This window comes from Meleagris gallopavo, chromosome 2 (genome assembly GCF_000146605.3).
Source record: "Meleagris gallopavo isolate NT-WF06-2002-E0010 breed Aviagen turkey brand Nicholas breeding stock chromosome 2, Turkey_5.1, whole genome shotgun sequence".
In the NCBI taxonomy this organism is placed as follows: Eukaryota; Metazoa; Chordata; class Aves; order Galliformes; family Phasianidae; genus Meleagris; species Meleagris gallopavo.
This window is the reverse complement of record NC_015012.2, coordinates 610,664-634,258: the sequence shown is the minus strand read 5'-3', so window position 1 is coordinate 634,258 and position 23,595 is coordinate 610,664. Positions and strand designations below refer to the sequence as shown.

The 23,595-nt window shown below is 43.1% G+C and overlaps 3 protein-coding genes across 5 annotated transcripts; 2 read left to right on the top strand and 1 right to left on the bottom strand.

Moving 5' to 3' along the window:
* Positions 1 to 140: 140 nt before the first annotated feature.
* On the top strand, positions 141 to 5,888 carry LOC104909458 (nephrocystin-1-like). 2 transcript variants are annotated; one of them, XM_010706337.3, is made up of 5 exons: positions 142 to 264; positions 658 to 770; positions 2,582 to 2,655; positions 3,038 to 3,082; positions 5,500 to 5,888. In XM_010706337.3, exons 1-5 carry the CDS (start codon positions 260 to 262, stop codon positions 5,776 to 5,778), a joined length of 516 nt encoding a protein of 171 aa, XP_010704639.1. In that variant the 5' UTR covers positions 142 to 259; the 3' UTR covers positions 5,779 to 5,888. The 2 variants fall into 2 exon arrangements, with proteins under 2 accessions (XP_010704640.1, XP_010704639.1); XM_010706338.3 differs by lacking the exon at positions 3,038 to 3,082 and having other exon boundaries at positions 141 to 264.
* Positions 5,889 to 7,560: 1,672 nt separating this feature from the next.
* On the top strand, positions 7,561 to 10,117 carry MALL (mal, T cell differentiation protein like). The gene is made up of 4 exons (XM_003203637.4): positions 7,561 to 7,746; positions 8,783 to 8,950; positions 9,442 to 9,567; positions 9,898 to 10,117. Exons 1-4 carry the CDS (start codon positions 7,645 to 7,647, stop codon positions 9,958 to 9,960), a joined length of 459 nt encoding a protein of 152 aa, XP_003203685.1. The 5' UTR covers positions 7,561 to 7,644; the 3' UTR covers positions 9,961 to 10,117.
* Positions 10,118 to 11,774: 1,657 nt separating this feature from the next.
* ASB3 (ankyrin repeat and SOCS box containing 3) lies at positions 11,775 to 23,595 on the bottom strand. Of its 2 annotated transcripts, none has more exons than XM_003203636.4 (10): positions 23,543 to 23,595; positions 22,907 to 23,118; positions 22,421 to 22,579; positions 21,630 to 21,742; positions 20,955 to 21,090; positions 20,054 to 20,231; positions 18,522 to 18,719; positions 16,027 to 16,278; positions 14,565 to 14,698; positions 11,775 to 12,803 (listed from the first exon to the last, which is right to left on the bottom strand). In XM_003203636.4, the coding sequence occupies exons 2-10, from the start codon at positions 23,100 to 23,102 to the stop codon at positions 12,535 to 12,537; spliced, it is 1,635 nt and encodes a 544-aa protein (XP_003203684.1). In that variant the 5' UTR covers positions 23,103 to 23,118; positions 23,543 to 23,595; the 3' UTR covers positions 11,775 to 12,534. The 2 variants fall into 2 exon arrangements, with proteins under 2 accessions (XP_003203684.1, XP_019468028.1); XM_019612483.2 differs by having other exon boundaries at positions 23,548 to 23,564.

Genomic DNA, 23,595 nt, shown 5'->3' with positions numbered 1-23,595 from the left:
AAAAAAAAAAAGCTTTCAATTCCTCCTGATTTTTAGACCATCTGTAAACTATTACAATTCCAGAAAAAAAAACCATCTCTTAAAAAATGTCAGTATTCATTCTTGTAATATAATTCTTTGTGTCATTTCAAAATAGATAATTAACTGTGTATCTATTTCTCAAGCAGGCAGTGGTGTTCTTCATCAGCTTATTTCGCTCAAGAAGCAGCCTGTGCTTGTAGTGAAACTGAGGTCATTAAGCACACAGTCAAAAGACATCATGAAGTAAGTATCTGTGTGTGCTGCTGTAAAATGAGAACATAATTGAGCCTAGAATGGTCCCAGAGATCTATCTGAAGTGTTCTCCTTCCCTGCAACATAGGCTATGGAAAAATCTGAGCGCTGTCTCACCTGCATGTTACATTCATTCTCTGAGGCTTAAAACTGTGCTGTTGAAAACAAGCAAAAAGCTTTAAATTAGAGGAGGCTGAAAGTGGCAACAGCAGAAGTCTGGCTGTTAGAGCTGTATCACGTGTGTGCCCTTCCAAGCTGTGTGCTTCGTGGAGTCGCCCATCTGAGCTGATGGCATCTCTCTGAACCTGTTGTTATTCTTATGTTTTGGAGAGCAGTGCTTTGCAGGAACATTTTGAATAAAAGTGTTCTTTATTTTCCCAATAGTTTGTTACCAGAAACGTTAATTGGCAGTATGTGCTACATCCATCTCTTGATATTTTATCGACAAATACTTGGTGATGCACTCCTGAGAGAGAGAATAAACATGCAAAGTGCAGGTAAGGATTGCACTGCTGTACAGAAGAACTCAGTAGTGGAGAGTGTTTAAAAAAGGATCAGATTGCCAAAGAGAAGTAGTCACTGCAGTCTTTCTTTTGTAAAATTAAATGGGTCTGCAAGAGCAACTCTCACTGACGCAGACTGCTTTTACTGCTTTGTTTCCTGGTAGGGAAGAAGCCAACTGTCTTGCACTGTTAGGAAGCCATGCTCCCTCTGTCAAGGATTTCAGTGTTTAAACTTTCTGTCTGCAGGTGCAGTGGGAACAAATTGAAAATTATTGTCCCTGCTAACAAAAGGAAACAGCCTCTTGGTGTGTTTGCATTTCGAACTAGAAATATTTCAACTTGCATCTAACTTGTTGCCTTGTTTGGCACCAGTTCACACAGCAAGATGCAGAAACCACGAGAATAGGTTTGTTTTCTGCGAAGTATGAGAAGTGTCTTCAGTGAAACTTAGCCCCAAAAAAGCCCACAAGCAGCTGTTTCTGTCACTGGGAGGAAGTCATCCTCTTTTAATTCCTTTCATTGATTCAAGTATTTACTTTCTGGTCAATGCAGTGGGGAGAGATGGAAGTGGAAAAGCTCTGCTTTTATAACTCTATCTTGTGCTGATTTTGAAAGTCTGTATCTTATTCCTTCCACGCCTTTCCTTCAGCAGAATTGTGATAGTTTACAGTCTTCTCTGTTACACACTCACACTTGAAATACAGAAAACATTACTTTTCTTAACTCTACTGCACATGACTTGGCAGTGGTACTGCAAAGTAATTTTCTTGTGCTTTCTCTTCTGTCTTTCCCAGATTGAATGATGTGACCTCTGTTCCTATGGCAAATAAATTTGCTTCTACATTTTAGCTTACAATCCACGTGATGCCATACTGAGGCACCTGAATTACAGGTTCACCTTTCAAAGATGCTCAGAACTAAACTGCCTTCCTGGTTTTCATGAACTTTCAGACAGCAAGTAGTCAAAGTGTATACGCAAGTCAGACCCCTGAATGAATGAATGCTTTATTTATTAAACTCATCAGTGAGAAACAGAAGATGCTCAGTGTTTCAAGGCCAGCTAAGATCCATCCACCACAATTGCCTGATTTGAACTTTGTAACATAAGACAATACATCAGGCTGATGATCTCTGTTGGAGTTAAATTGCTGCCATTTGGATTCAGTCTTGATGTTTTAAAGGCTTTACCCCCACAGTTCAGAAGTTCAGAAGTTGTTCAGATTGCAGTTTTCTATTTTTTTTTTTCTGGTGTTACGAAGGCAAATTGATGCTCTTACTTCAAACTCAATAATACTTCTAAAATGGGTGGCTGTATTCTGCTGTGTTCTGAAAAAGCAGTTGTCCAGCTATCCCCAAACCACATGCAACACAAGCCAGATCAAGGCAGAATAAAAGCATGTTTATTCATAACATCCAAACCAGGTGTCACAATTTCAGATGTTTATAAAAAAGACAGGTGCAGTGAGGAAAACACCCTACTCTACCCTTGGGTTAAATTAGTAAGGTCTCTTACTTGCTGGCTTCTCCTAATAAACTGGCACTTGGTTTGGTTTTTTTGTTGTTTTTCTTTTTTTCATGCACATCTGTTCTCTCCCTTGCTAACTGCTTCTCAGCAATTAGAGAGTTTGCTGTAGAAAGCTCTTGTCAGAGAACTCTTCAATTTTTGCAGCTCTGGAGTACTATTACAGCTAATTTTCCCTCTGAAGAGTTTGGGGAGGGGGCTGTTTCTAGGCATAGCAGGTCTTCTGCCTTGAAAACCATCCGATTTCTTCTTTGCCTCCAATGTGTTTGTTTTTTTGTTTCAGAATTAATCTGTAATCCTATTTTAGCAACTTTTCCTCAACTCGTGGATCAGCCAGACCTGATGGATGCACTGCGGGTATGTTTTCTGTATAGTGTTCAATTACATCCGATGTGTCAGAATTCCCAGCTAGTTTACATAATTTGAGCTTTTTAATTTATATTGTAAAAAGATAAATGGAAAAGCCAAGCAGCAGAGAAGTCATAATTACTTCAAGTACAGGCAGATCTCTTGTGCCTTAGCCTCTTCAAAAGCAAGAGAACATCTGAGCACATCTGAAAAGGATGTAAGGACTCAAAGTGATTAACGATTAGAAATGAGGAAAGAAGGACTGCAACAAAGGCTTAAGCCACCCTGGGGCTGCAGTAAAAGAGGGATTTCTGCAGGTAGAGGTGGAACTTTGCCAGATTTCCACAATCTCAATCTGATTTCCCATTGTATATTTTACATTTCATTTCAGAGTGCTTGGGCGGACAGAGAAAGAACTTTGAAGAGATCAGAAAAGGTAGTACATTACCAAGTGCTAGTTTTTTCTCTGACATACACTAAATCTAATACAAAACTAGAAGCTTTCTTTCAGCATTGCTGCTAGAGTTAATTGTTCCTCTCACCATAAATTTACTTAGAAGATGCAGATATGCTAAATATAGTTCTTAACATTTATTACTATATTTACAACAGAAAAGTAGGAGGACTATGAAACTAATTTGTAACTTTTTGTCTCAGTGTTTGTAAATATAATTGTTAATGTGGAAGATGTCATAGGTTTGTGCCCAAAATGTGCCTTTCTTTCACGATGTGCTTGCAGTGTTTGCCCAGTAAAAACTTTCCACTGGTATAAAAGGGCTGTGTACGTCCTCAGAACAATCTCTCCTCCTCCAGCCTCCCAGCTCTAGTCCTGTTCCAGTCTACCTGGAGGAAGGCCCCAAGTTCTGCAATCTCCCTATGTTAAACACTTGTGGTCTCCCATTTTGGCATGCAGACAGCTGCAGACAAACTGAATTGGCCACATCAGCAGGCTTACCTGTGTCTAGTCCTGTCTCCTATCCTCTGAACAGAGAGCAGCTGTAGATAACTGAATGGGAAAGACTGAGTGTTGATGTAAGGCTCTTCACATCTTGGAAGCAACACTCATTGCGTACGCTACCAAATAGGTGTGCAGAGAGAGCTCCCCATTTATGCAAACAAAACAAAATGCCATTGAAGCAGAACAGCTTTTTCAAGGCCATTCATCCAAAACGTAGGCTGATCTGCTCAGAGAATTAGTAACTCCTCAGAATCCCAGAACCATCCAGTTTTACCTGATTTGTCATGTGCCACTCCTATGGCAGGATTGCTGCCTGGCACGACAGCTAGGTCTTGCTCCTTCTTACGTGCTTTTATGACATTCAACTGCTAATCTTCTGCTGAGACATGAACTGTTCAGCTTCCCAGGAGTAGCAAAGAGGTTCCAATGCAAGTCATATTGTTCATGTTCCTAGCAGAGGTTGAGTGGCAGGTGAGTTTTCAAGGGGGCAGTGCTCTGTATTTCTTGCATAGAAGACTATGTACTAGTGTGTTTGGAAAAGGAGGCATCCAAATTTTTCTGAAGCAGTGCTTGATGAATTGACCAGGCTGATTCTTAGTTTCTAGGTTTTGCAAACACGGGAGGGTATAATTGTCTCTATACGTAGAGTGCCCTGTCAGAATGTGAAATAACTACACAGAGAATGGCCCTACCTCCTGCTCAGAGTCTTGTGGTGTGAGGAACAAGGGATTGTTGCATCTCTCTGCCAAGAGCACTGGAGGGACAGGTGGGATTTGGGCAGAGAGGATGTGTGTCTCCCCCATGGACAAGAGCAGACACACTCAGTTTCTGCATGCAGGGCTCTGGAGAAGAGTCTTCTCTTCATACACTGGTGTTTTTAGGAAGAAATATGAATACCCCACGAGATAACTTTCTGTGGTAAATGTTGGCAGTACAAGACTTCATGCAAAGCAATGAAAAAGTGCAAAGCTCTCTTCTAGTTTTGCAAGAGCTTGAACCAAAATAATTCTGAAATCAGGAAGGTTTTGAGATGTTTATCAGAGGTCTCAGGGTTTCCACTGCCCCCAGCAAACTGACTTTCATTTCTAATGTATGTGACTACAAACATAAGTAGGGAGATATGAAGGAGCTGCCATTAAGACTAGATGAGTTAATACTAAGATATTAAGTATTAAAAAGGAAGAAAATGATGTTCACTTTTTACTTTTTATTTAGACTTTCCAGTGTGTTGTCTCCTCTGTTTGCCCAACCTAAATTAAACATGTTTTACAACTATAAAACATCCAAAGTTGAAGGTAGGACCAAAAGAAAGCCTGACAGTTCAGGCTGCTTCAACATAGGCAGCTTCACCAGATGGAGAAAAGGGTTGCAGAAGGTTAAAACTTCTCTTTAAGTGATGAATTTTAGTATCAAACTATGCAGTAATGCTTCCTCAGGCAGAGTGCAGTAAGATTTGATCTGAAAATCAGGTGTAGGGATGTGGGCAGGGATTTTAGTGCACTGAGAAGCTTATGATGCCTTTGAATGGCTCGTTGGGAAGCATAGTCTGTTTCTCCAGAGAACCCCCTGCCTGTGAAAACCACGGGGACTGACCAGATAAGCATCACAAGGTTCCTCCTCAGCAGAGGTGGCAGCATCTGTGGGTTTGGCTGTGTACCACTGCAGTGTGTTGGCTCCAGCAGTTGGAGCGCTGATGTGTTGATCTGTAGCTTACACAGCATAATTCTGTGCTGAGTTTGAGGCTCATCCAGCCTGACTGATGTTTAAAAAGGTCTGGTCTCCCAGGAACTGGAGACTGATTGGATGTTTTTGTTTGGTTTCTCTTATGTAGAACTGCTTGACAGTACTGCATATTTTTGCATAGAAGTGATTTCAAATGCTTTTCTTCTTTGCAGAAAGATCGAGAATTCCTGAAGTCTGTGTTCATCCTGGTGTACCACAACTCAGCCTTCCCTCTCCTCCGGTCCACTTCGCTCCCCAGCTACAAGTGGGCAGAGGAGGAGTCCGAAGCCTCTCGCTGGAAAGTGATTGCTGACTTTCTGAGAAAGAGCCGAGAGAACGATGGTGCCCTTCAGTCTCTGCTATCCTCAGAAAACACTCACACAGCCTTTGACATCTCAGAGCTGGCCTACGATTTCTTAGGAGAAACGAGGAAAAACAATCCCACAGTATGAATGGATTGTAGGGTAACAGCACAGATAAACTTTTACCAAAGAGAAATTATGTGTACTATCTGTATTGCAAGAAATATTTTCACACATTAAAAATAACATTTTGAGGGAGACGGCATTGTTTCATTGGTTTAACTAAAATAAATTATATTACCTTTTCCACTCTGCAGTGTCAGCCAAAGCTACGGCTGTCTGTTGCTACATGAACCTCTTGTAGCCACAGTTGTTCCATGCTGAAGCAGAGCAAATGCTGTGGCACCACTTCTCTCACACAGATTTCAGTTAAATTCCAATTTTGTTTTGACCAGGGTGAACAAAAGACTGTTTCAGCACCCAAGTGGACTGGTAGCAGGCAAGGAAAACAGCCACGATCTTTAAGAATGCTGTGGAACGAGGTCAAGAAAAAAGTAATCTCTTGTCCAATCAGCAGACGGCAGGTTGCTCCTTATTTAGACTGTTTTACTGTTTTCCGTTCTCACTCAGGAAAAGGTTGAGTTATTCACAGGAATGTGTGCCTGACCCCACCCAGTACAAATCAGTGGTGGTGAGAATTCAGGGAACGCTGCGATTCCCCTCTGCATGGCTAGACCATGAGTTAGCTCACTTTGTGCTGGCTTCCGAGTGCAGGCTGATGAGTTGCAGGGTATTTCTCATATGGACCATGATGTTAAGGGCTTCTTTTCCCTGAGCACTGTGTAACCACAGGTCCTATGTGCTACGCAGTCCCGGTAGGAAGTTACTCATCTGTTTGCTCTTTTGTGCTGGAGGATGTCTGCACGCTTTGTCCATGGCGATGGGCACACTGCCACAGTGTTCGATGAGGTGAGCGTTTACCAAGTCACACATGAATTTACATCCAAACTGATCTGAAATATTTTAAAATAAGGTCTTTCAATGATCACAGCACTGTAAAGCCCAAGGGCAGTCCTCACTGATAGCACTTGTAAACTGGAGCCTTTGGAAGTCCTACAAAGCACATTCCCCTGGCCTAGGACAGGTTCAGATGATGTTCCTCATCATGGATTTGATTCTACTCTGTATTGCTCAGGAGCCTGGAAGCCAAATTCTGAGGGCTAAATTTGGCCCTTCTCATAGAGATATATGATATCATCCTCCCCTTGCTGCAGAGTATTGCCCAAGTTGGTGGAGTCTTTCTGTCTACTCTGTGACATAGGCCAGAGATACCACCTTCAGGTTTTTATTCCTTTGGTTATTTCCTACACTTCTTGAGTGGCTGAGGCAGAACAAATAGTGCCTTCATTGAATCCAAAGCGCAGCCACAAGGAGCTGGAAATCAAAGCTGTCTCTTAGTGGATGTTCTTCCGAGCAAACAAACTCTCCCATCTTTCACCAGTGCATTGAGCTGCCTGTAGAAAATGTTTGTCAAGGCTGTGGCAGGCTGTAAGTATTCAAGGGTTGGATATGTCCTTTGGGTGTGGGGGATTCTTCTGAACAACAAGCAGAAACCTGAGCAGAAAGGGGAGGAGGCAAAGAGAGTGGAAACGAAAATACTTCACACTTGAGAGAGTGCCAAGGACAAAATCGGACTGTAGGAAACATTTCTGTGCTGGTATGGCGTGGATTCTTTGTCGTTTCTCGTTCAATTGACCGTGTGCTGCTGCCAGTGGCAGTGCTGGCAGGTCTGGGAGCCCATCCCGTCCCCGTGCTGACATCAGGGTGCATTAGGAGGTAACTGGAGGGTTAGTGAGCACTCCTTTGACTGGAGGAAGCAGCGTGGTGCCAGTCTGGGCTGGTCTCTGCGATTACGTCCCCGCGGGTGTGTCAGCTAAAAGCCCGCAGGGAGTGGTGCAGCACTGACACATGCGAGCCTAGCAGAGCCCGAGCGGCCACGGCGTCAGCTGAGGAGCGATGGCATCAGCATCTCCCACTGCAGCCGCCTCGCAGTCCACCCTGCCCTCCGGACCGGTCGTCTTTAAAACCATTCCCTACGCCTTCATCCTGCCGGAGATAGTGAGTACCCTCAGCTTTGCTGTGCTCTGCCACCTAGGTAGCGACCTTAGGGAACGCTGGGGTTAACACTTTGGGAGTAGTCTTTGAAGGATCCTGCAAAGAGCCTGAATGGAAAGGACCTTCTTTTCTTTTGGCTTATCCTGAACACACGGAGGTACTCTTCTTGGCTACGCTGTTCTCGGCGCACCCTGAGGACCAGCTGAGCTACAGCACCAGCACAGAGCCTGCACAGGGGGCTGCCAGCTAGCTAAGAAAGGCTGAAGAGTGCTGTGTGCTTATAATTAAAGGCATGTTGTTCTTTGTATTAAGTCTTTCAGAGGTCTCGAGGGGCTATAGGCAAGTGGGCTTCTTGTACTGTATAAAATTCCATACATCTTCACGTTGTGACTGAGTCCAGAGGGCATCCAGCCTGACTGGCTGCAGTAGCTGCAGCTGTACTTTGACACAGGGCCCAGCAGCTCATTGCCACGATGTGGTACCAGCAGCACACAAAATCCACACCTCGTGGGTGCAGTCAGTGTGAACCAGGGAGGCTGACCAGCACGGCTGGCGAGAGCTCATCGAAGCGGCCCTGCATGCTATATTCTGCTCAGTAATTATCTGAGGTGGAAATGGAGCAAGCGACTCATTCTGGGCTGCTATGTGAAGTCAGGAGACAACTTCCTTGTGCTGTGATTTAAGGCCCAGGAGATTAATAGGCAGGCAGGGCTGGGCTGACATCAGTGGTTCACATTTCCGAGATAAAAGCTTCTGGCTTCTTGCCGAAGCCCTCAGGGTGAGGCTTTTCCTTCTGTCAAACAAAGCAGCCATGACTTCCTTTTTGTAAGAAACACTGGGAGGTATTTCCCAAGAGCATTCAGAGCAACTTGTGCCAGCTTGTGATGCTGCTGCTGGTCCAGGGATGCCCTGCACGGAGGCCGTGTTGCACTGCCCGAAGGTGAAGGCTGATCTGAGAAGGATGTATGTAAGGACGCAGGGAGAAGAAAGGCATTTCCCCATCCTGTGCTCACTAGAAGTGCCTGTGTTTGTCTCCCAGATCTGCGGGGCCTGGGTTTGGATCCTTGTTGCTGCTACCTCAGTCTCCTTCCCACTGCTGCAGGGATGGGTTATGTACGTGTCCCTCACCTCCTGCCTCATCTCCCTGTTGCTCCTCGTAAGTTACCTCTTCGGCCTTCACAAAAACAGCAACAACTGGAAAGTGCTGGTAAGGATGGGCTCAGAAATGGGCAGAGGTGGGTGGTAGCAGCAGCTGGAGATGGGTTGGCCAGTCTGCAAATAAGAGTCCCTTTCCTCACTGGGGACAAAGTGAAGCATTTCCTGGAAATGCCTGGGGGAGGCTTTGCTATTCCATTGCGTGGCATTTCATCGCCTTCGGCCCCATTTGGAGTACAGAACAAAGGAGAAGAGCTCAGGGTGCGACAGAAGCTGTTCCCACCTCCCTCCCCATCAACCCGTGAGCTTGTGGCAGGGCTCTGTGCTTTTCCAGCTGGAGATGGGTTCCCTTGGGTGGATGCAGGAGGGTTGAGCACGCTGTGAAGCAGCCAGGCAGTGCTTGGTTCCAGCCCCCATCTAGGTGCGCGTCCTATCTGTACACTCATGCATGCAGAGGCTGGACAGTAGCACCTTGTCCCCAGGGTGAATGGTAGAAAGGAAGGCAGAGTGATTTTTGATCCATGCCACTCCGTTGTTTTGCAGGATAGTTTGTACCACGGTGCCACAGCCATTCTGTACATGAGTGCTGCTGTCTTGCAAGCCAACGCAACAATCAACTCCGAGTTTGGATTCAGGTCACCAGTCTACCAGCTCAACTGTGCGGCATCGGTGAGTCAGTCCAGAAGCACACCAGCAGCTTCTCCTGGGGAGATGCAGAAGCAAATATGACTGCCAAGGCAGGGACACTCCAACCCAAGCCTGTATCACCCAGCAGCCTCAGCTTCTTTTGTCCACTGCACTCTGCAGCCAGCATAAGGGGGTTCTTGGGGCTCAGCAGCTCAGGGACATCCTGAGCAATGTGGGGGCTTTGCTTCTTCTATGAGGCTGGAGGGAGCTCTTGGCTGAGTGGTTTCTCCAGATAGAGAACACAGTGAGACAATGGAGTTGTACCCTGTGGGGACTCTGCTGACTCCAGCTTTTGCTCCTCCTCTCCTGCAGTTCTTCGCCTTCATCACGACCTTCCTGTATATCCTTCATGCCTTCAGCAACTACTACCAGTGAGCCTGGTGGAGATGGCACCAGCTTCACATCTTCAGGATGAGGGCGTTCCTAGAGCAAAGGCAGCAGTGGGCTTCCAGAGGTGTCCTGGCACCTCCACCGACTCCGGCGAGACGCGATTGTTCTTTCAGTTCATTGAAAGAGGGATTTTTGTACAGCGGTGTCGTGTCCTTGTGGTTGTGGGGATGTTTGATGCCGGGACCTGTGGGCTACAAGAGGGAAGGCTGCATGTGGGCTCCAATGTCTCACTGAGCCCAGGGGAGAAGCCAGGCAGAGTTGGGAAGAGCAATCTCCCCTGGCAGCAACTCATGCTGCCCTCCCCTGCAGCAGCATGCCTGCATGGCATCCTGCCCCGGCCCCTGGAGTCCTGCCCCAGCTCCTCTCCCTTGCAGAGCCCTCTGCAAAATCCATCCCAGCCCCATAGGTTAAAGGTTTGCAAATCAAGTACAGGGAAAGTAGACAGCTTGGGCAAATCTCATTACTTCAAGCCATTTTTGCTCTGCTGCTGTGCCCATGCTGGCACAGCACTGTAACTGTTCCTGTTCCTCGGGCTGCCTCTCCCCTGTGAAATGTCACCCAGCCCCACCAGGCTCAAAGGTCATGGACGGGTATCTTACTATATGGGAAATGAGTTATTTACAAGCTGCTGAGTGTAGAGGGCACCCAGTGCAAGGAGTGAAAGGAATGTACCTTGACAATGAAACAGGAGAGCATGCAGTGAGCCCAGGAGCTGCTGCTCACACCAGCCTGGGTGCATTTGTGCACTGCTGGGAACCCATTGAGTGGGGATGCACACAGACAGGGGCTGCAAGGGGTGGGAGGGCAAGGAAGTGCAATTGGAAGAGTTTACAAGGAGGAACTTTCCCCCTTCTTTGCACTCACAATGGCAATTTTCTCCAAAGCAGAGGGAAGTTCCTGCTATTCCACAGGGCGTCTTCCTCCAAGTGTGGAGAAAGTAAATATTAATCAAAGTGGGAATTTCATCCGGTGTCACGGGAGGGGGGAGGTCTTGGCCTTCCACATAGAAATTTCTGTCAAAGGGAGGTGGTAATTACCTGGTAGCCCAAGTGGTAATTGTGCCTCCCACACTTGGGAGGCAAGGGAGGAATTTCTAGTATTTCTTGGGGAAATTTCCTTTAAAATGAGGTAATTTTTTTCTGGCATTTTGTAGTGGAAATTTCCTCACATGTGAGGAAGGAATTTCCTGACAATCCCCAATAGGATCTCCCTGCAAAGAGAGAGAAAATTCCCAGCAACCCACATAGGAATTTTCTTAAAAGCAAGGGGAGAACTTCCTCCAAAGGGAGAGTCCTTTTCCCCACATTCCAAGTGGGAATTTCCTCCATAGAGGAGCAGGGGCTCTCCTGGCCTCCCCACAGCCATTTTCACCCAACCTGGGAAGGGCTGTTGATGTGGCAGAGCTGCCCCTTTCCCAGTTAGGTGCAGATGGAGCATAAAACGAAACCAGCATGAAAATGGTAAGAAGTCTTCAACGTCATTTTTTTCCTTATATGTCCTTCGTTATGAAGGGGCTGCTAACACAAAGAAAATCCACTGATAATGACTGCAAAAATGCATTGTACACGGATAATGAAAACATGCAGCTTGATGTAGCATGGTACAGAAGTATTTTTAAAAAAAGATCAAAAGCTAATCAGATTTTATGCAAGAAATCCCATTCAGAGATATGGATTACCTTTATTCCATAATCAATTTTGTTACTAAAGAACACAAACTCTGACCTATGTCACACAGTAAATTTGAGCAGAAAGCTCCAGACTTTTCTCAACATTTTAAATGCAGTTCACACAGAGTTCAGTGCTAACTGTAAACATGTTTGAGGTGTGGGGAGTATTCTTAAGGAATTACTACTCGGAATCAAAGTTACAAACAGTTTTAAAGACACTGGTGTATTTTAGTCACTGAGTAAGGCAGAAACCTTGTCATCTTTATAGGCAGTGATCTGCTTTTCACTAATTAGAAAAATAGTGACAAGAGCAGCAGCTTGGTAACACAAGCAGGAGCAGTTTCAAAGGATGTGGAATAGAAAGATGCTCTGAAAGATGACTGAAAATGATGGCAAAAGAACAGCATTTCAAGTGCTGAATGCAGACAGAAGGAAGAAAACCAATTTTCTTTCTCATTAGTTTTCTATCTGGTTTAATTAGATCACTCCTCAACAAAAGAAATTCTTAACAGTATCTTAACAATACTGGTCCTCGACTTCCAGACATTTCATTTGGTATGTGCCATACTCGGAGTGCAGTGTCCATTAACAGTGCCTGAACAAATAGACTTCAGCTATTATATACAGCCTCTGTTCACTGAACAAGGTAATTTTACTCCGTAAGAGTTATAAATTCCTTTCAAAACCGGAAAAGAAAACATCTGCAGACTTAGGAGGCTCCAACAGACTTTTTGATGAGCACATCCTTGAACTTTCAACAAACTTCCCAACACATAAAACTACAGCATGAAAAGACTTACGACTGCAAAGTGACTTACAGCAGGTCTCTGTTGTCTGCTTACTGCCTTTACAATGTCTGCAGCCACCGAGTTCAGTCGCCGGCAGTGCCATCACCTAGCAGGGGAATTACCGGCGTCCCCCTGCTCTGTGCCGTCGGAGCTGGAGGCAGCAGCAGAGGGAGCTCCCTCCTCACTGTGCCTCAGGTTCTCCTCTGCTTCCGCCACAGTGCTGACATGCAGCAGGTTTAGGTACAGCAGGTCGTCCTGCAGGCAGACTGGCAAGGGCAAAGCCCGGATAAACCGGTCAGATCGCAGCCGTTCACTCCCTAAGGTGGACCGAATCTCAAGGCGACAAAGGTGAGACAGGGAAGGAATGTCGGCTGAAAAACGACAGAAGTCAAACAGGGAACAACATCATACACCGCTCGTCTACAGGTACCTGCTTTAGACAGATGCTCCCGGTGTGAAACTCCAGTCTACCAGACACTGAGATAGAATTCTTCCCTGTGGGGGACACCGTGGGGTTCACCTGGGCCCACTGCTCAGCCTGTCTAGTCTCTCTGATGGCATCCCATTCCCCGTTCCCAGGCTGCGTCCATTACACCACCCATCTGCAAACTGCTGAGGGTGCACTTAACCCACTGTTGGCGTCATTGATGAAGATACTGAAGAGCAGTACTGACCCTGAGGGACACCTCTCATCACTGATCTCCATCTGGTCACTGAGCCATTGGGCACTTCTCTGTGGGTGTGATCTCACATTGCCATCCTCATCTCATTAAATCCTTATCTTTCCAATTCAGAGAGAAGGATGTTATGGGGCACCACATCAAAGGCCTCTCTGAAGTCCTGACAGATGATATCAGTGGGTCTTTCCTTGTTTACTGATGCAGTTATGCCACCAAAGAAGGCCTCCGGGTTGGTCAGGCAGAACCTACCCTTGGTGAAGCCACGCAGGCTGTCTCATATCCCCTCCTTCTTGCTACATGCCTTAGCATAGTTTCCAAGAGGATCTTCCTCAGCACAGAGGTGAGGCTGACATGTCTGCAGGTCACCCTTTCTACTCTTCACTGAATTATCTCCATCCTTCATGAATGCTTCATGGTTAATTTCTTGTGTTCACTCTCAGGACTAACTCATCTCAGTTCAAGAACTTAACGCTCTCCAAAGGGGAAGCCAGCCACAGCTGGCTTGCCCACCCTGACTGAGCTTGGCTCAAAGAATGGAAAAGCAAAAGCTTTACAATTTTTCCCCCTTTTTTCTCTGTGTGGGTTTGGTTACTATTACTGTTCATAATAACAACAGATATAAATATACTAATAAATACTACAGTAAATATATTAAGTATATTTCATATTAAATATAAGTGCATAAATGCTTATATTACAAATGCATTAAATAATCTGAAGAAAATCTTACTTAGTAACACTAATGTAATTTGGACATTTTCATAATGATGACAGCCCCTTTTAAAGAAGAACATGCTTTAAGATGAGGCACTAAAGAAGGACACTGGAGCACAGCTTCTCCATGCATTCTGAATGCATGTCTCAGTGCAATGCCTGTATGCTGGAGCTGCTGTTCTGCTGGGTGAATGAGGTGAGCACTGGTGTGGTGGACAGTCTGCCAGTGATTCTGTTTGGCTGACCACATTTCAATTATAGGAGTAATAAGAAACTCCTAGCTTTACAGTTATCTAATATGATGATTTAGACAGTGTGTATTTTAATTACTCTCAAATGCTTGCAGAACAAGGCAGACACATCATGGGAAATACAAATTAAATTAAAAAACAAACTCAGTGGGATATTGTCTAGAAAATGTAATCAAGTAACACTGATCACCTTCCCTTCAGTCTTCCAAGAGGCTAACCACATCATTTGAGGGAGACCAATATGAAGTGGAAAAGATAACCTAGACTGAGAACACCTACCTGAAATATGTGAACTGAACAACATAATGAGTAAAATCCATTCAAATGTGGTTTGCTTGTTTCCTTAAGGTAACTTGTTTCTGCTGCCCAGCTTCTGGACAGGCAGATTTTATTCACTTTCTGACCTCCTTCACACAAAGAGTTGTTTCCCACTCACATCCTGGAGACTGCTGTACACAGAAACTTTTTTCCTCATTGTTTTGCTTACCAAAATGGCTCTTGGGAGTCCAACTGAACTTCTCTTTGTAGTTTACAAGGTCCTCCTCTACTGCTGGAGGAAGCCTCTTCCAGTTCGTAAACTCCAGAATGAAATTAAGGGTATCTTCACTCACAGAGTGAATCCTGAATAACAGAAACTACTGTGAAATATCATTTTACACAGTAGTGTAAATATGTTAATAGAAACAACACACAGAAAGCTTTCTTATTCTCTAACAAACTCTTCATTTACATTTTCCTGTTTCCATGCTTAAAACATAAGGAGAAATTCAAAGTAATTTTGACAGTGTGACCCTTTACCAGCATAATTTTATCTTCTTCCATTACCTTTTCTTTAAGTCAGTCAGACTGCAAGAGAAAAATACCTGCTCTCAAATATAAGTTGCCTTCGCAACAGGCAGTGCTCTCCTCTGCACTGATTTCTTATTCAATTTACACCTAAATTTGAGTAAGGTGTCAAGGCATAAGGACATAAAAGGCATTACTGTCACATGTGGGGAAACAGAAGTCAGATTACACGTATTTATTTGACTACTTAAAAACAGATCAACAAAGTTTGCAGTTTGAAGCTCTCCTACCAGAGATGTTTGTAAGCACTCAGAAATCAGAATGATTTACACTCTAAACTTCTAGCAATAGCTGACAGAGGTTTAAGTAACAGCAAGTGAAACAGCTGCTTTAGTATTACTCGTGATGAACAGCTGTGCAATTTCACAGCACATCTTCTTGGCTAGATGTATAAAACCCTCAGTCTTCATCTGAATGGAAATCTGAATACTCTGAACACACAAAAATGCATGCAAAAAGTAGCAATACGACGGGCAGAAGCAGACATGCCATGCTTTACATATGTTCCTCTACTGTTCAACACAATATGATATCAAAGCATCATGGACAGGAGAAAAACAGCATAGAAAAACTTCCTAATTTTAAATACATGTCTAATTCTGCAGTGCCTAATATAAAGCATAACCAAGCACTTACTTATTTGTGGATTTTACCACATTGTTTTGTTTAACCCAACCTCTAACTATCCATTTCCTCCTCTCCCACCCCAGGGCCAGCTTCACCTTACATTCATTTCCCGTCCCTCCCTATCTCTTTCTCAGTATTTGAAACTCTTCCTACAGTTACTGTATTACACATACAAACTCAACTTGCAACAAAATTTTGGGGGATTTTAAGAAATGCTGAGTGTAAAAATTGAGAATGGATGCCATTCTTCAGAGCAGCAGTCCTCAATCTAACTTTCTTCCTAAAAGAAAACTGTTTTGCTCAATGCAGCCACTAAGCATTAGTCTTTTATTTCAGAGTTTCCATTACCCTCACCATTCCTGATCAAGGCATGCATCTTGTGCTGTCCTCTGAACACCTGTGTTAAACAGCATCAGCAACAGCTTTACGGATGAGCATACACTATTTAAGAAAACGAGGTAACATTATCTGCTTACCAGAATCTGTACAGTAAATTCACTGGATTAAAGCCAGCCAGGAGCAGATAAGGCATCCATTCCTTGTGCATATCAAGGGCTTTAATTGCACAGCTTAGAAACTCTGGTAGCTCTTGGTGAGAAGGCAGTGGACAGCCAATCTTCAAGAAGCGTCGAAACAAAGTAAACTTGCCATGGTACAGGCAATATCCCAAATTTATCCCAAGCAGGGTGATCCCGTGGTTGAGAAGAATATCAATTAAATTAAAAAACCTATCAACAGCACACAAGGAAGAGGATATTACATTAGTTTGCCACAGAAGGCGTCTGTTAGTTCACTTCTTGCTGCTGAGAAAGCAGATTGCTTTACCATAAGCCCCTCCACCTCCCCTCTCCCCAAAAAAGTCCATTACTCCATGCTGACTGCAATTGTTTCTAGAAAGCATCAGTTTAAAGCAAATCTGGTCTCTAATCCTTACACTTAACACGTTTGTCCTCTTTGTCCTGAAAAAAGAACAACGCATGGCTCCTTCCAGTTCTCAACTCTTCACAGCAAGCCTTGGTGATAAACAGATGCATCCAAAGTCATCGTTTTTATGGGCACCTGTAGCACAGAGGTACTGCCACACCACTCATCTGCTGTGTGCTTGTTAGGAACAAAAAGCACTCTGCTCGTCCCCCTTGGAAATGTCATGTGTGTAGGATGCACAAGTATGTGAAAAGAGCAAAAGATTGCACTGGTGAACTCAAGGAGCAGCCCAATATTTGCAGCGTTTAAGGGTTTATATGCAGCTGTGTTTGTGGGAAGCTCTGCAACCCAACTGAAATACTGGCAACATTTTAAAACGTGTTGCAATTCTGTTTGCTTTTTAATTAAAAAAAACCAACAAACTTCTATTAAAATGAATGTTGTCATTATCAGTTATAGTAGGCACAAATATTCATATGTATTCAGCAAGGATTATCCCAGCCAGGCTAATTCTTTTAACAGCTTTATCAAGAGAAGAAAAAGTACATTACCTCAAGACCACCATTTTAAATCAAAGTAGGCTTTCTCCTAAAAAGCAGTTTCTCAAGTTGGCTCTGCATGCCTGTGTTCAAGCCTCAATTAGTGACAGGAATTGGGGCTCATCCTCTAGTCTTAATATTTGGCTAAGAAAGTTTGTAGGTGATGAACTTCTGAACCACTAAGGAATTGCTTAAATTGGTTATTATCCTTTAAAAATAAAGGATTTGAGAGCAAGTCACACATGGAAGAAAATCAACAAGAACAGAAAAAATTAAATGATGAATCACAAATCTAGGCTGGTCCCAAGATCTCTGTTTTAAGATCAACTGAATAAAGTGCATTTTAATATCTTGTAGTAGGGGTTGAACAAAACTCACAACTACCCAAAACTCATGAATTTAAATGGTAGTGTAAGCAACAAATTTTGATCCATACACATGAATCATTCCATTAGAATCTCAGTTTTAAGAAGATTTAAGTCTTTATGAGATACATTTTTAATGGAGCATCTTAGGTATATTGTTACTTCACATTAATAATCCTGTCTACAAAGTGTGAACTGATTCATTTTCAGGTGTACTCCCTACAACATGAAATTTCTCCATTGTTCCAAGGTGTAAATGCTATCAGGTAATGGCTCTCAAGACTCAATTAAAATGTAAAGCATTACAAGTCTGTACAAAGCTCAGCACTGCCAAGAAGTAACAAAGATCTGATTCTTCATCTTGCTTTGAGCTGCATCAAAACTCAATCCTTCAATTGTTTTATGGCAGGAGGACAAAGTGAGCTCAGGGACTGCTACATCTACATCTCTGAGTTAACAGCTCACTACTCCACAGAGTAATTTCCCACGGAAAAATAAAGAAGCTTCATTACTAACAGAAAAACTCAGCAGTAGGGGTTTGAAGAACACCTCAGGTGACACTATCTGTACACTTAGAGTCAGGCGTTTCTATCTTACTCTTTTTTTCCTCTACAGCAATGACATTTGTGTTATGAAGTAAGTGTCATTTTATTTCCTGTTGAATACTAGAGGTGTGTACAACCTAAAAAGAAATGAGTCATGATCTCACAGAATTTATCATTCAATTTTCAAGTCCTCTTTATAGTTATAGCATTGAGCTGACTAGCTCTGCTCATCTTTTGTACAAGACAAGCATACAGAAAAGTAAAAGACTACTTTCCAATAACTCATCCTCACTGAAAAGAATCTAGCTGATTAAGAGTCCTCTAGATTGAAGCTGTGTTCCCAGAAGACAGAGACCTGTCGATAAGGCCGTCTGAAAGCACAAGAACTAGACTGCAGTTACGTTGTACAGGAGTCAGACAGCCAGGCTCCCCCAAGGAGCCTTCAACAACCACCCCACACACCTGCCTGCTACTCACAGTTTAACTCTGCCAGCTCAAGAGCTGAGGAGAAAGGCCAGGAAAACCCTGGCACATTTAATGAAATAGTTACAATCCAATGGAGTTATGAATAATTCCAGAACATAAGGTGTGTACTTACTTTCTTTGGAAAATCATACACATGGGTGATCTGCAGCTGAAGGTTGGGCACTCTTGAGCATCTGGACTGTAGCCTTCTTTAAGTAACATTTCCAAGCATTCTTTATTTCCACCATATATTGCTGAATACACGGGGCTCACTTTGTTTTTTCCTTTGTCACAAATCCTATTGGTAGTTGGTATCAGCAACTCTAATATACTGCAAGAATTTAAAAACAACATTGATTTGTGTGATCTTACACAATAATGAAGCTTCAAACTTACACTTATTTTTTTAATCATCATTACAACTCCTACCTGTTTCTTCATTAAAGAAAACCCTACCTGTTTCTTCATTACTCAGTTTGCTTTAAAGAAGAACCATTATAATTTCAGACACAGACCTACAACAGTGTGCTTCAGCACACTGACAATAGGCTGGAAGAACTGCCCTGCCACATGCAGACTTCAGAGCCTCTAACAAATTGTGCCCTGCTATTTGAGGAAGGCTGGCAGTGCACTTCAATTTGAATGAGAGAGATTTCCTATTATCCAGCAATCCTTTTTACAGAAACAGAGTACCTCTGGCAGAAGCCAGACTCCTATGAAGCCTGAAAGCCATCTGAATGCATGAATTGCAAATAAAATTAATGTTTACTTCTGCTCTACAGTAATCATAGAGATACTGAAGCAGAAAAATCATTCAATTTCTTCCTTCACACCTGCGGCCCAAATCCTTCCTAGCTAATGAGGAACACTGGGAATGGGAAAAATCCTTTGTCACGAGAATTTCTTTCCTGCTCAGAGATTGCCAGTTCTGCTGCAAAAGCTATGAAGGCAGCATTTGATTTAAAGATATTTCTAGCACTGACAATTTCTCTGTTCCTGAGAAAATGAAGAAAAATCAACTCAACATCTACCAGCCTCCCCTTCTCATCAGTTTGAGAAAAGGCACCAGTTTGACACACACACTCCAGTGACAGCTCAGTTGAAGAACATCTGTTATCAATGGTTAAGACTGAGCATCTACTAATAATCCAGCAGTTACTGTCATCATTAATAGATTTAAGTCATACATGTGCAAAGCACGGGGGGTCCTGACAGATGCTTTTCACAGTGTCTGTTACGCCACCAACTTCTTAACACCCTGGATGAAAAGTGACTTCATTTGTTATTTGCATACAATTATTTCTGCTACTTCACAGTTGCAATGGTAATCCTAATTAAGAGCTGTACAAGTGATGTATAAATCATATGCTATTGACATTTAAAAAGTAATATGGCTACTAAGGGAATTAGTCTCCGATTCAGCACAGTGTAAAACCTTCTAAACACAGCCAGTTACAGATTGACCCAGATTAGATGCTGGTTCTTCACTGGTTCAAAATGGTTCTTCACTTTACTGGGACTGCTAACATGTTTAAAATATGAAAGGAATTAGAAATTCTAAGCTACAAATCAGCTTGAAAACTCATTTTCCTTTCTCCTAGAGCTGTACATCCTCTTTGTTGGCTAGGCTTTTATTACCAGAACACTTTCTCTGAACGAACCTACTTTTTATGGCCCATCTCAGCTGCTGCGTGAATAGGCAACTGCCAGTTATCCTCATTGCAGTAGAGATTTGGATCTGCCCCTTCTGATAACAACAGCTCCACACACTTGGCATGGCCCTCCTGCGCAGCAATCAGTAGTGGAGTGGCTCTGTCTTTGGCCTGGCAGTTGATGTCTGCACCTGACAGAAAGACTTCAGGTTACTTGGTGTAAAATAAACAACGAATTAACAAGTAACTGGTTTTCAGGGAGTGACTTCACAACACAAGTCTCTCCCACGGCAATAAGGAAATGTTCACTATCTTGCTGCTAACTTTTTAAACAGTGCATTAACATTAACTTCCCCAAATGATAACAAAAGTATTGGAGGAAAGGCAATGGCCAAGACAATTGTTTGACTGCAATTAATTTTTAAGTTGTTCTCCCCTACTACTGGTAGCTCTGTTAGCATGCCTCCTCTGATTAGGTCAAGGCAGCCTCAGCTTTAATAGCTAGGCAGTTAATTCTGGTTGTAAGGATACATGCACTTAGATACATGACACTTACAGACTGTGGATGAAACCACTGCTGTCACTTTATCACTAGAGAGAGGACTTTTCACTTAGCCTAAACAATATCCCACCAAAATACTAGTAATATAGTGCTAGTGAAGGTCTTCTGAAGACCAACGATCCTTAATCTGTCCATAGTTGTACTATTTCCTACTATCACTTGATGAAAACTACACCAAACTACTGAAACAACTTTTAATCAAGATGATGTTGCATCTGTCTGCAACCGATATCACATTTAATTATTTAAATGTGAATTTATGAAGTGCAAAAGTAGAATTAAAATTGTATCTGATGACAGGCATCTGATGTAAGCTTAAGAACAACAAAGCCCAACAAAAGACTGCTATTACCATGGGATATAAGTGTTCTTAAGCTCTCCAGCCTTCCATACTGAGCAGCAACAAACAATGGTGTAATTCCAAAGTCATCCTTACACTCGATGTTTGCTCTTTTCTCCAGGAGTATTTTCATTATCTCAATATGTTGCTGAAATAAATACTTTTATTAGTAACAAAAAAAAACTGACAGGGAAATGACATCATCTGTGTTCCCTCTAAATAGAAATAGGAAAAATGCAATCTACTCGCTATTCTAAAGATATGACAGAAAAAGTTTTGGAAAAAAATTGAGTTTAATTTATTTTTTCACATTTGCACATTTGCAAATGGAAATTAATTTATTGAAAACATTAAAGTAACATATTTCTATCCTGGAAACAACTCTTATATCTCACTGATTAGGAGATACTCAACAGGACTTTGTCAGGAAATATTACATGTTCACTTCCCACATACAGTAAGTGAGCCAGTAAGTGCATGCAGTATTAATAATACTTCAATTAATGCTTCCCAACATCAGCGTGTCATGAAATTTTAGATACACTCTTGAGTCCACTGCAAGCCCTTTAGCATTTATGACTGTTAAGATAGGTTAGGAAAACATCACCTGATCAAAAGACAAGATCTATGAATTACTGCACAGAATACACTGTTACATGCCAATGGTATGATATGCCTACAGGTTACCTGAAATGCAGCTTGGTGCAAAGAATTCCACCCAGACCAGGAATGAGATCCTTCAACGCTTGCTCCATTTTGGATCAGAAACCTTACAACATCTGCATGCCCATTTTCAACGGCTTCAAATCAAACAGTAAAACAAAAAATCCAACAGCCTCTTATTAAAGAACTCACTTAGTGATGAGACTCAGGTGGTCTCATCACTAAGTTCCTGACACAACTTTCCTAATTATTTTATACCCGTTTATATTTGCTTACTTCACTTCTACATTTAAAATGCAAGAACAGAGGTGGGAAATGGAAATTTAGTCACAAAATTTCTAGTTGGACATGTTAGAAACCCACTGCCATTGTGCTGGGACTGACAACAAATGCAGGTTTCTCCAGTGAAGCAGAGACAACTCTGCAGTAGGCACCTAACTACTTGATAGCTTCCAAGCCTCAACTTAAGAAGCCCACTGCCTGTGTTCCAACAGATTGCCCAAAACTTAAGCTTTCTTTAAAAAAAGTTTAAAACTTTTAACACCATCGATATGAAACTCATTCACAAGGCGTATTTTTAATTTATATAAATTAATTAATGAATCCTATATTTAGTTTTTCAGTATTGTTTTAAGGCACAATTTGTAGCAGAACTTTCTTTAGATCAGTGGTTTCTGGATCTACTCCACCTCTGAGCCCCAAGACTACTATTTAGGCTACAAAAGCATGAAATATGACAAGCAGAGAATTAACTCTGGAGTATAGCACAGCTTCTCCCACATAGCAGTCACTCTGAGACTTCAGAAAAGCATCACCTAGGAAGAGGGCGGTGTTTGATTCGGTGGTAACTTGGTCAGGATCAACTCCAGCTTCCAGAAGAACCCCGACACACTCCGAGGACCCACAGCGTGCAGAAAGGTGCAGTGCACTCATCCCTTCAAACGTCTTTGAATGTATGTAGTTATCAGATGGAGCTACAGATGAGAACAATGAAAAAGAAGTATTTAGCAATAAGTTAAAAACACAGTTCTTAACTTAAAATATTTGAGGTATTGAAACGCAAGGCCTGCAGGGTATCAGTTATTGCTGGCCATATACAGGTACTTGCTTTGGACTGAGAAGATAAAGTAAAACCAGCTGTCATTCACAGACTATAACACTGCCATTTTTTTCTTTACCACATCTTGTCAATATCTATGAAACAAATTTACAAAGGAACATGATAAATCTATTTAATTTATATTTTACATCACAGGGAAGTTGAGCTGCAAGTTGAGTGATTTCACACCACTTGTCCTCACCTGCATTAATTAGCAGCCTCAGACATTTGCTGGAATTGTGAGCTGCTGCCTCGTGGATTGGCATCCAGCCCCTGTTGTCGGGGACATCAAGGCTGTATCCCTGCCTGATCAGCTTCTGCAGCACTTTGGAATTCCCTTCTCTTGCTGCAAGTCCCACAGCAGAACACCGGTCGGAATACGCCTCTGTGAAATCCATCCTTTACTAATAAGCCCTGCAGTGGGAAGGTGGGAGGGAAGAAATAAAGGAGAAAAAAAGCTTGTTAGTAAAAAACACACCCAAATTACTACAGTACAGGGCCAGAAGCACCAACTATGAATCAGAGTGTCAAGGCTCCTTGTGACTGACAGCCTGGCCGTGAGCCAGCAGCGTGCCTTGGTGCCAGGAAGGCCAATGGTGTGCGTGACACAGAGCGAGGCCAGCAGGGCAAGAGGTGATCCTTCCCCTCTGCTCTGCTCTGGTGAGGCCACACCTGGAGCACTGCGCCCAGTTCTGGGCCGCCCAGCTCAAGAAAGATGGGGAGATCAGGAGGGAGTCCAGAGGAGGGCTACAGCGCTGTGAGGGGCCTGGAGCATCTCCTGCGCGAGGACAGGCTGAGACATGGGGCTGCTCAGGAGAACGGAAGGCTGAGAGCGGACCTTACTGCACTTATCTGAGGTGCGGGAGTCAGGCGGGTGGGGGCGGATCTTTG

Coding starts and splice junctions, on each gene's coding strand:
- LOC104909458 (XM_010706337.3), top strand. Junction 2,656..3,037: donor ACCTGATGGATGCACTGCGG/GTATGTTTTCTG, acceptor ATTTCATTTCAG/AGTGCTTGGGCGGACAGAGA. Junction 3,083..5,499: donor CTTTGAAGAGATCAGAAAAG/GTAGTACATTAC, acceptor TCTTCTTTGCAG/AAAGATCGAGAATTCCTGAA.
- MALL (XM_003203637.4), top strand. CDS start 7,645: ATGGCATCAGCATCTCCCACTGCAGCCGCCTCGCAGTCCACCCTGCCC. Junction 7,747..8,782: donor CCTTCATCCTGCCGGAGATA/GTGAGTACCCTC, acceptor TTTGTCTCCCAG/ATCTGCGGGGCCTGGGTTTG. Junction 8,951..9,441: donor GCAACAACTGGAAAGTGCTG/GTAAGGATGGGC, acceptor GTTGTTTTGCAG/GATAGTTTGTACCACGGTGC.
- ASB3 (XM_003203636.4), bottom strand. CDS start 23,102: ATGGATTTCACAGAGGCGTATTCCGACCGGTGTTCTGCTGTGGGACTT. Junction 21,743..22,420: donor AAACACCGCCCTCTTCCTAG/GTGATGCTTTTC, acceptor TTTGATTTGAAG/CCGTTGAAAATGGGCATGCA. Junction 21,091..21,629: donor TGCACCAAGCTGCATTTCAG/GTAACCTGTAGG, acceptor TATTTATTTCAG/CAACATATTGAGATAATGAA.